Source organism: Myotis davidii, unplaced genomic scaffold, assembly GCF_000327345.1.
Source record: "Myotis davidii unplaced genomic scaffold, ASM32734v1 scaffold395, whole genome shotgun sequence".
NCBI classification, from domain to species: domain Eukaryota; kingdom Metazoa; phylum Chordata; class Mammalia; order Chiroptera; family Vespertilionidae; genus Myotis; species Myotis davidii.
Genome location: NW_006287904.1, coordinates 2,187,415 through 2,197,433, shown reverse-complemented (window position 1 = coordinate 2,197,433; position 10,019 = coordinate 2,187,415). Strand labels below are relative to the sequence as shown.

Genomic DNA, 10,019 nt, shown 5'->3' with positions numbered 1-10,019 from the left:
CTTCCATAAGCTTGAGCTGGACAAGGAGATGGATGATGACACCAAAAAGCCGCTTCCTGCTGGAGACAACCACAGTGGCATAACGTTGGCCCCAGGTGAACCTGAAACCAAGGCGACCTATAGCAGCACTGGTGGACCCTCGGGGCCATATGTAGGCAGGAATGACAGCAAGGCAGGGGACCCGATGGTGAGCAGCAGCGACGAGTCCTGGTTAGACGGCTACCCTGTGACTGATGGGGCGTGGAGGAAGACAGAGGCAGAAGAGGAGGAAGTAGAAGAAGACGGGGACAAGGGAGATGGGTCAGTAGGGCTGGAAGAATGTGCTCTCTTTACTTCCCATCAGCCCATTCTTGTGGAAGTTAATAAGCCCAGGAGTACCACCTTCACACCAAATGAGGCCACGACCCACAGTTCAGTTCTTCCAACTCAAACACTAGATGCAGAAGCTTCTGCTCTCCGACCCAAGAGTGTGTCTGAAACCGAGGGTCCCAGCAAGGGAGATGGTGGCTTGACCAGGTACCAGTCAACTGCCCCTTGGAGGTTTGCCATAGAGAAGTCTCCTGTGGCCACCTCACCCTATGAACTCACCAGCTCTACTCTGGAGACAGTAACAACTGCTGTCCCAAAGATGCCCAACCACATTCCCTCAACGACCATGGCAGCCACCCAGGTCCCCATGGAAACCACGGCTCCCGAGGTCCAGGATAACTTCCCATACCTGCTGTCAGAGGACTTCTTGGGACAGGAAGGCCCTGGTCCAGGTGCAACTGAGGAGCTTCTTCCAACCATGGAGCCATGTGTAGGAGACGAGTGTCCCAGCTTCAGCAGAGGCCCCATCATCGCCACGGTCGTCACCGTCCTGTGCCTGCTGCTGCTCCTGGCAGGCGTGGCGGCCGTGTGGGGCTACCGCAGGTGCCAGCACAAGAGCTCCGTGTACAAGCTGAACGTTGGCCAGCGGCAGGCTAGGCACTACCAGCAGCAGATTGAGATGGAGAAGGTCTAGCCACCTTCAGCGTGGGCTCTCCCTAAGCCACTCGGTAGGAAAACGAACTGTGATACATCACATTGGTAAACACTGATCGTTCACGAGAGCATGAAACGGGTGGACGAGGGCTTGCCTTTTGCTCTCAGGTCTTTGTGTTCTAAGCTGAGAAGTAATCTCTGAGGTACCTGGCAGGACAGCTTTGATGGTGTCATCACACATGTCAGTATCTCCTCAGCCATCTGCCCTGGAATGAATCGCACTCATCCCCAGACCTGAGCTTGGGCCCTAATTCCACCACGAGATCAAAACTCACCTCTTGCTTCATCATACTATTGTCTTCTTTTCTTCTTAAGAAATAAAATGACTGCCTCCATGACCTGACATTTTTGCAATAGGTATAATAAATGGAGTATTTGAGAGCAGTGTTATTTAGGATACAGATATTTAAGTGTTGGGAATGGGAGCAGCGGTTCTCAACTTTCCTAATGCCGCGACCCTTTAATACAGTTCCTCATGTTGTGGTGACCCCAAACCATAAAATTATTTTCGTTACTACTTCATAACTGTAATTTTGCTACTGTTATGAATCGTAATGTAAATATCTGATATGCTATATGTTTTTTCCAATGGTTGCGACCCACAGGTTGAGAACCGCTGGAATAATGGGTTATTTCCTTTTAATGTGATGTTGCTGAAGGCAAATGAGCTAAGAACCAGGACATAGTCTGGAAGCTTTGAGACTTCTTTTTAATTGTTTGTTGAAATTGGAGAGAAGTTAAGACTGACATTTTTGGGGGGATGGGGGAGGGCAAGGTGAGGAGTGGCCGGACACACATCCACGGCTGTTCCCTCCATTCTGTGGGATAGCCCATCGTTTTTTAAAATATAAGGTCAGCTTTGTACCGGTAAGCACTGTTTCCTCTCAGAAATGGCGTAGTTGTCCTTGACCGGTCTGTGCCTAGGAATGTCTTAGGATTTTTGCCAGGACTAACAGAGCTCAGTCCTTGGTTTCCTCTCTCCGGAGTAACCATTTCTCTGAACTCCAGTAAGAGGGCATGACATGGGAGGAGAGACAAGTTTTAAGAGGGCTAAGGACTAGGATATCAGGTGTGGATACCTACTTGATGGCGAGACATAGGAACTGAAAATGTGAAATGACCCGTGCCCACCTGGTCTTCACTCTGTTGTGACAATTGTGAACTCCATGGAAACAGCGTGAGCCCAGGGTGGATTCACAGCATCTAGATCATCTTCTGGTGGCTCCGCAAGAACTATTTATGACAGTGGTTCTCAGAGCGTGGTCCTCGGACCAGAGGCATCAACTTCTCCTGGAATCATGCTGGAGCTGCAAATTTTCTGGTGCCAGCCCAGACCCATGAAGCAGAAACCCTGTGGGTGGGCCTGGCTCTGTGTTTTAACTAGCCCGCCGGGTGATTTAAATGCAGCTCAAGTTTGAGAACCATTTGGGGTGCTTTGAGGTGCGCTGAAGCCTAGAGGCCAGAAGATGAATAACACCTGTGGTGTGTCTTGCACGGAAGTCAATGTGCGACTGAGGCAGCGTTCGAAGCTCCTGCAATACCATCTCCAGCGGTTTCCTAGTATTGGCACAGAAACAAAACACATCACATTTTTCTAATAGGAATCACCTTCTTAGAAATCGTCCTCACTGGTAGAAAGTGATGAAGGCATACCTGTATTTTGAGACTCTGAGAGTCTGTGTGTGTGTGTGTCATAAGAGGGATCCTGATCTTCTTTACAAGTGAAAAGTTGGTGGTGGTGTTTTACCCGAGGATAAAAAGAATTCCTGCAACGTGCTTTTTACCCTGCCACCTCTTTTCAGCACAAGCTTTGGAAAAATAATAGTCTAAGTAGCTATAAAGGCAACATAGCAAAATGAAAGACCTTCGTCTCCATATTGGGTAAAACCAAGACCTGAAGGTACCAAATGGAACACCTACCCATGTGTCAGATGAAATCTAGAACAATGGGAATGAAATGCCTTCTGCATGTAGCCAAAGCAAAACACAACAGAATAAAAGCCAGAGACTGTATATATTTATAGATTCTTTTCTAATCTATTACAAGATAGCTTTTCTATTTTTAACTATGTAAAATAACCTCCGTCTCAGCATTGGGATTGTGTTATCCACATCTATGTAATAATCCAAGAACATTTACTTAACAGCAACCCCCAAATGGGTAATATTAATACAGGTGTATTAATACATTTATTACAAATATATTAATACATGTAAATGTATTATTTTCTAGACACAGACTGCAAAATAAGCCCAACACATATGTTTTTAACTTTTCATTGATTTGGTGTCATTTAAATTAATGTTAGAGGATCTAAAAAGCATGTAGTAAGCGAATGATTAAAACGCTGTCATTATGCATGTTTTGAGACTAGTAAATGTTTTAATGTTCATGAAAATTGGGGGAGGGGTTCTATTAACACAAAGCTTCTGCGATATTTAAAATAAAGATTTCCCTAAATAGTTGTTTAATGTATTTTATATCTAGGTTACATTCACAATGGCTTTAAAAAAATATTATCTTGAAAATAGTGTCTTAACACTTGCTGTGGCTAAGCTACCCCTCTAAGCCTAGCTCTCCCTGCAGCAGGGTTTCAGGGGAGTCTGCAGAGCTCCTGCCCGCTCCTCACATCCTCCTCCCTCCTCCTCACCCAACCAGAGATTACTCACCTCTCTCACAGGCTTTACTTCAAGGGATCCAGGCCTAAGGCATCTGTCAACGCGCAAACTCTCATTCCCATGTCGCCACTCCTCACTCCAAACTTCCCCACTGGATCCTCTACAGTTCTTGGGCCGACATCAATGAAATCTGTGTCTGCCTCCGCTTCTACTAGAAGCTGGTGTTTGAACTCTCGCTACCGTGGGTCTGCTTTTGCACTGGCTGGCTCCTCACTCTTTCGATCTGCCTCCTTCTATGCCCTCCTTTCTCCTTGCTTGGCCTGTAGTGACAGGCATGGGCCATGGTGGCTGTTGGCAGTCAGGCCCGAAGATGTTGTTGGTCCTTGGCGTGCAGTAGTGACTCTTCTGTCACTTCTCAGACCAACTTATCAGATCCAAGGCAAGGCCTGGATTCAAAATGTTTTTCCTGCCCTAGCCCGTTTGGCTCAGTGGATAGAGTGTCGGCCTGCAGACCAAAGGGTCCTGGGTTCAATCCGGTCAAGGGCATGTACCTCGGTTACAGGCTCCTCCCCGGCCTGGGCCCTGGTCAGGGTGTGTGCAGGAGGCAACCAATCATTATGTTTCTCTCACATCGATATTTCTCTCTGTCTTTCCCTCTCTCTAAAAATCAATTAAAAAAAAAAAGTTTTTCCTAATGTGACCCCAGGTGTCTGAGAGAGAACTTTCCTTGGGAGAATGAACCTCTAGCTCCTGAAAGGCCCTGGGCCTGCTCATGGCTCTAAGCAGGACCACTTGCTGCGAGAGATCCAGAAGTCCTTGGGGAAAGGGCTCTGCTTTGCTAAGTCAATGTCAGAAATCTCACGGGCCTGAGCAAACAGCTCATTAGAACAGGAAGCCCAGAATGACCGGGTGTGGTTAGGCAGTCTCATCCAGCGGATAGAGAATGAAAACTGTAAAAATACGCAAAATGAGACATTTAATGTGATATATATTTTTTAAATCATCACTTTTTAAAAAATATATATATTTTATTGATTTTTTTACAGAGAGGAGGGGAGAGGAATAGAGAGTTAGAAACATCGATCAGCTGCCTCCTGCACACCTCCCACTGGGGATGTGCCCACAACCAAGGTACATGCCCTTGACTAGAATCGAACCTGGGACCTTTCAGTCCGCAGGCCGACGCTCTATCCACTGAGCCAAACCAGTTACGGCTCATCACTGTTTTTAATAACCTCCCAGGCTCTAAATTTCCCACAAGAGCGAGATGGTCTAAACTGCCCTACCCAAGGGAGGAGGATGGAAAGACATCAGCAACCTTCATAGTTTGGCCTACCGACCGCCACCCTAAAGTGGGCAGTAGCGCTCTGTGTTTGCTCCTGGATCTGTTGGCCACATTTTTCTTTCTTTCTTTTTTCTTTTTTTTTTTTCCAGAGAGGAAAGGAGAAGGAGAGATAGAAACATCAATGATGGCAGAGAATCATTGACTGGCTGCCTCTTGCACGCCCCATGTTGGGGATCGAGCCTGCAACCCCGGCATGTGCCCTGACCGGCAATCAAACCGTGACCTCCTGGCTCATAGGTCGATGTTCACCCACTGAGCCATGCCGGCCAGGCCCCATTTCTTAATTTCTTCCTCTTCTTTTCTGGTAAAACGAGGCACTAGTATCTTACCCTACCAGCTGCAAGGAGGTAGTGAGCCAATTCATTTCTTCAACAAGCCCCAAAGCCAGATCTCTGTGGGGCGATGTTAGGAGCGAAGGTCTGGTGGCTCACAGGCCTGCCCTAGGGAGAGAAGCATCCTACTGTGGCACAAACCCCAGCCGCTCCTGACTCACTTCTGGGGTAGGAGAGGGTCAGCCCAGGCGAAGCTGGGCTGCCGTGGCCTCTCCCCTCTCGGGGAGATGGTCCGGGGTGGAGAACAGCCCTACCCCGGCTGCAAGCACAGGAAGTGCAATGCACAAAACCTTTGGCTGAGGCTTATTTAAGGTTCCCTTCCCTTTTCCCTCCCCGCCTTGCATATCGTTTAAACTCTCCACACTAAGTCATTCAAGCCTGGAGCCACCAGAAAAAAGAAGGCGCTGTTTGGGGGATGGCAGATGATCAAGAGTTCAGACAGCTGCGATGAAGGATTAGTTGTGGGTTTTTCTCAGGGCCTCGCTACAAACTGTGTTGTAGCTCCATGTGCAAACACTATTAAATGAGAATGTTTGCTCTGGCACCGATCCACCTCCTCCCGACAGCTCCAGCATTGAATTTTTTTTTTTTTTTAACTGAAGGCGCTTAGGTTTACAGCTCACATTTAAAACTTAAAAACGTTATTTCCATAAATGTTGGCAGAAACCGGCCCCTGTTTATCCCACCGGCAGTCATAATAAACCTTTCCCGCTGACAATCTAACAGATCATTTTCTGTTTGCCACTGAGTTCGGTTCAATACAATTTTTGTGCTCTTAACACTCCCTTAGCAAGAAGCCCTAAAAGCAACCTTTCCTAAGGCGGCCTTTGTGGACGATGGACCCAGTGGTTCTCCGGGATCCGAGGTGAGGACAACAGGTTCGTGGCAGTAAATAGAAAGTCTCAGGACTCAGAAAGATATTAGTACGTTGAATATGTTGATATCGGAGACATTTTCAGACAATTAGTCCCTTTTAAACCTATGTATACACACACACACACACACACACACACACACACACACCCTCAGCCATTCACTGCCAATGTCCGAACATGAACGGGTCTCAGTGGGTCGCCTCAGACCTGCCCAATGGGTGTCCCTGCCTGGGTTACCAGACCAGCGATGGGGCTGGACAGATCCCCCCGCCCCAGCCCCTGGGTGGGCGGCCTCCCTGGGTAGACCAGCCTGAGGACACCAAACAGAGAACCGTTTGGTGGGTCAGAGGGCAAGTGAGGTATCGTGGGCAAGTACGGAAATTCACACAGCTCACAAATGTGTTCGTTTTTCGTTGTTGTTTTTTTCAAAGACAGAGCAGACCGATGCTGAACCCATGAGGTTCAATCCAGGAACCCTCTAGGCCCAAATAAGAAACCCGTTCAGGGAGGCGCTGGGTGGAGGTCAGAGTGCAGCCGCACACCAGGGTTTCATGGTGGGCTTGGAGAAATCAGCTCACCTCTTTGTTTTTACAGATTGGTGTTGTTTCCCTTGAAGTAAACAGTATAATAATTCAGTTCTACAGCCTTCCACCAAAGCGAGGTGCCGACGATGTGGATCATACTATCCCTGGGGTTCCTTCCTCAGGGGACATGGCTAGGATGGGGGCGGAGGTGATTTTCAATCCCGAGGGAAAAGAGGCCAAGTTCAGAGAGTGAATGAGGACACCACCACCACCACCACCACCACCACCACCCAAGCCCGTGCGGAAAAACATCACCCACACAAAGCTCAGCCCAGACTCAGATGCAAAGGCGGAGGACCAAGCGGAAGCTCTGCAGGCCACAGAGGTGAAGTGAGTCAGACCCCCAGCCCTGGCCCTGTGGTGGTCTCTGTGCATCTCCTCACACACTGGGAAGGTCAACTGCAGCCAGGAGCTTCAGGGGAGCTAAACAGCTGCTGGGTGCACCACCCCCATGATTCAGGAACCCTGGGGCTGGGTGTCCACTCCCTGAGTCCCCCTCTACTTTGTAGTCCTGTCCTATGACCCTCTTCCCCACGGACTTCAACAGGAAGTCTCTCTGGTGGAGTAGAGGGTGGGACAAGGGAAGAAAGGAGAACCCCGCATCCCATGAGCTGGGGTGCAGCCATCAATGATGCCAAGAACACTGACTCCTTTGGCCACGCTACCCCCTGGGAGTACAGACTCTGCTGATGTGGGCAAATTCAGCCAAAGCCACAGGCGTAGGTTACTGTCTTGAGCTGAGTAGCCTAGAGGCTTCACGTAGGTAAAAAAGGAAGTGCTCTCAGGAGAAGGGAAATGGGGAAGGACAGTACCGCACGAGAAATAGGGTGCATCGCGTTCCCAGAGGCTGGAACAGCGAGGTGGGGGAAAGGAAGCTGGAAAAGCAAAAACCTGTTTTCCACCACCAGTGACTCATCCTCATACTAAAGCCCCCAAACTCAATGTCCCTTCATTCCTTTCCAGGCCATTGTGGGGAAAGTCCTGTCTCCTGCCTCCATCCCCGGCGTGTCCCAACTAGACTAAATGGCTTATCGGAGGAGGGAATAAGATTGATTTTAAAGAGCTCAGATTTCAGAACCCCGCACTCTCCTGTTTTTCTCCAATCTCAAAGGTGGCTCCTTGTTAGTCCTCCTGGTGAGATTCTCATTGCTCATGGGGACAAAAAAAAGATTAAAATCTGGAAGAGCAGAAAGGTCAAAGTAGGTTTTCGCGATGATCATCTTTTAGTATTTTTCTTATTTAAAAAATAATACTGGGTTTTTCTGAGGGGAAAACTTGGAAAGACTGGTGAGAAAGATAGGTATGAACATGAAGAAGGTGGGTGTGAACATGGGGAAGACAGGTGTGAAGATGGGGAGGTAGGTGCAAACACAGAGAAGGCAGGTGTGAACACAGCGGACGCAGGTGTGAACATGGGGGAAGCAGGTGTGAACACAGGGGAAGCAGGTGTGGTCACGGGGAAGGCAGGCTCACCCCTTGTTATATGTAGTGAGAGACGGAGCTTCCCTTTCACTTCAGAGAATAAAGAGAAGGCTTTGAGGTATCAACCACTTGGGCAGTTGAGAAAAGGAAGGCAAAGAATCTGTGTTTCCTGAACATCGAAGGGAAATGTCCTTGTCTCCTGTGGACTAGCTGGTCTCCTCCAGCTCCAAGAGGTCATCCACGTATTCCACCACCTCTCCCTGCAAGAGACAACAAGACGCCTCTGCTGAGTGGGCTGCGTGGCTTTAAAGTGCGGGGAGCAGAGACTGTTTCCCAAGAGGCCGTTGCGGGCCGCCTGCTGGGGCCATAGCAGTCCTTCGCCCCTGCCCTGGGGCCCAGGGGACCTGACTTCTCCCTGGGAGGGGACCTGGCTCTCACTCCATGTGAACATGGAGTCAAGTGCCCCCACAGATGCCCTGTGCAAGGTGGGCAGTCCAGCCACCCTCCAAAAGACCCTGCTCGGCACCCCCCTTCTGTGCCTCCTCCCACCTCTACCCTCTCCCGTGAGCTGTTGCCCCACAGGAACACTTTTGATCTGTTCCTTGTCTGCCCTGATCACCAGACCACGGGCTTTTTGAGACCAAGACCTGGGTTACTTTTCGGAACGTTTCCTCATCGGTGACATGAGAGAGCTGCACTGAATCTTCATGACAAAAGCAGCCACGAAGCAGGAATAGAAGGGGGGTTCCTCAACCTGACAAGGGCGCGATGAGATCCCGTTTCCCAGGGATATAGTGGTGGTTTACGTCTTCTTCCATCTGGATGTCTTTTACTTATTTTTCTTTGCTAATTGCCCTGGCTAAACGCCTCCACCATAGTGTCAGATAGAAGCGGAGAGAGTGGGCACCCTGTCTTGCTCCCAATCTTAGAAGAAAAGTACTGGTTCAGCATTTAGTATGTTGTTAGCTGCGGGGTTTTTCGTGTTTTTGTTTTTGTAGTGCCCTCTGTCAGTCGAGAAAGTCCCCATTCTATTCCTGCTTTGTTGGGTATTTTTATCATGAAGGTGCAGTGAGGCTCTCTCATGTCACAGGGGAGGAAACAACTTCAGAAAGCTAGAGTGACGTGCAGGATGACAATATCAATATGACAAATCAACTGTCTTTCTATACACTCGAATAAGTAATGGTAAAATGAAAATAAGAAAACAATTCCATTCAGTTAGCATCAAGAATAACAAAATTTGCCCTGGCCAGGTAGCTCAGTTGATTAGAGCATCATCCTGATACACCAAGGTTGTGGGTTTGGTCCCCTGTCAGGGTACATACAAGAATCAACCCATGGCCCTGGCCGGTTTTGGCTCAATGATTATTAGAGCCTCGGCCCTCATCAACACATGAATTTGATTAGTAAGTGGAACAACGAAAAGTCAATGTCTCTCTCTCTCTCTCTCTCTCTCTCTCTCTCAAATCAACAAATTAAAAAAGAAGAAAGGCTTATCAATTTCCCCTTAAAAAAAAAAAAAAGATGGTTGGAGGCTCCCATGGTGGGTCCTGGAGCACCCACCGCGCTCTGTGCTCCGTGCTCCGTGGGGAAATGCGGGCTGCAGCCTGGGTTCCTAGAAAGCCGCTCTGCCCATGCCAGCGCCGACTCCCATTAAAACGCCCACAGACGCCGCGTGTCTCAAGGTCCCCTTCTGTTTCTTATTGCAGGGATGACTCGCCTTCCAGTGATTTTAGCAAAGATGTGAGTAATATTTTCTCTTAGCCCGACGTGTGCTACACATGAAAACTTACCTCATCATCATCCATTATATTCTCCT

General features: G+C 48.7%; 2 protein-coding genes and 1 long non-coding RNA gene across 3 annotated transcripts in view; 1 reads left to right on the top strand and 2 right to left on the bottom strand.

Annotated features, from left to right (window-relative positions):
* The window catches only part of SUSD5 (sushi domain containing 5), a 33,102-nt gene extending 31,604 nt beyond the window's left edge, over nt 1–1,498 (top strand). The window contains 1 exon segment of the mRNA XM_006759653.2: nt 1–1,498. This exon segment is cut by the window's left edge and continues 43 nt beyond it. Coding sequence (XP_006759716.1) covers nt 1–1,003 — 1,003 coding nt within the window. The 3' untranslated portion in view covers nt 1,004–1,498.
* Nucleotides 1,499–1,779: 281 nt separating this feature from the next.
* On the bottom strand, nt 1,780–4,171 carry LOC107182448. Its single transcript, XR_001513157.1, has 2 exons — nt 2,677–4,171; nt 1,780–2,580 (listed from the first exon to the last, which is right to left on the bottom strand). It is a non-coding gene; the product is annotated as an uncharacterized LOC107182448 (long non-coding RNA).
* A 2,624-nt stretch (nt 4,172–6,795) lies between these two features.
* Nucleotides 6,796–10,019, bottom strand: part of CRTAP (cartilage associated protein) — a 20,540-nt gene continuing 17,316 nt past the window's right edge. The window contains exons 8-9 of the mRNA XM_015561251.1: nt 9,994–10,017; nt 6,796–8,460 (exon numbers count right to left, since the gene is read on the bottom strand). Of these exons, the coding sequence (XP_015416737.1) occupies nt 8,407–8,460; nt 9,994–10,017 (78 nt within the window). The 3' untranslated portion in view covers nt 6,796–8,406. The remainder of the gene's footprint in view (nt 8,461–9,993; nt 10,018–10,019) is intronic.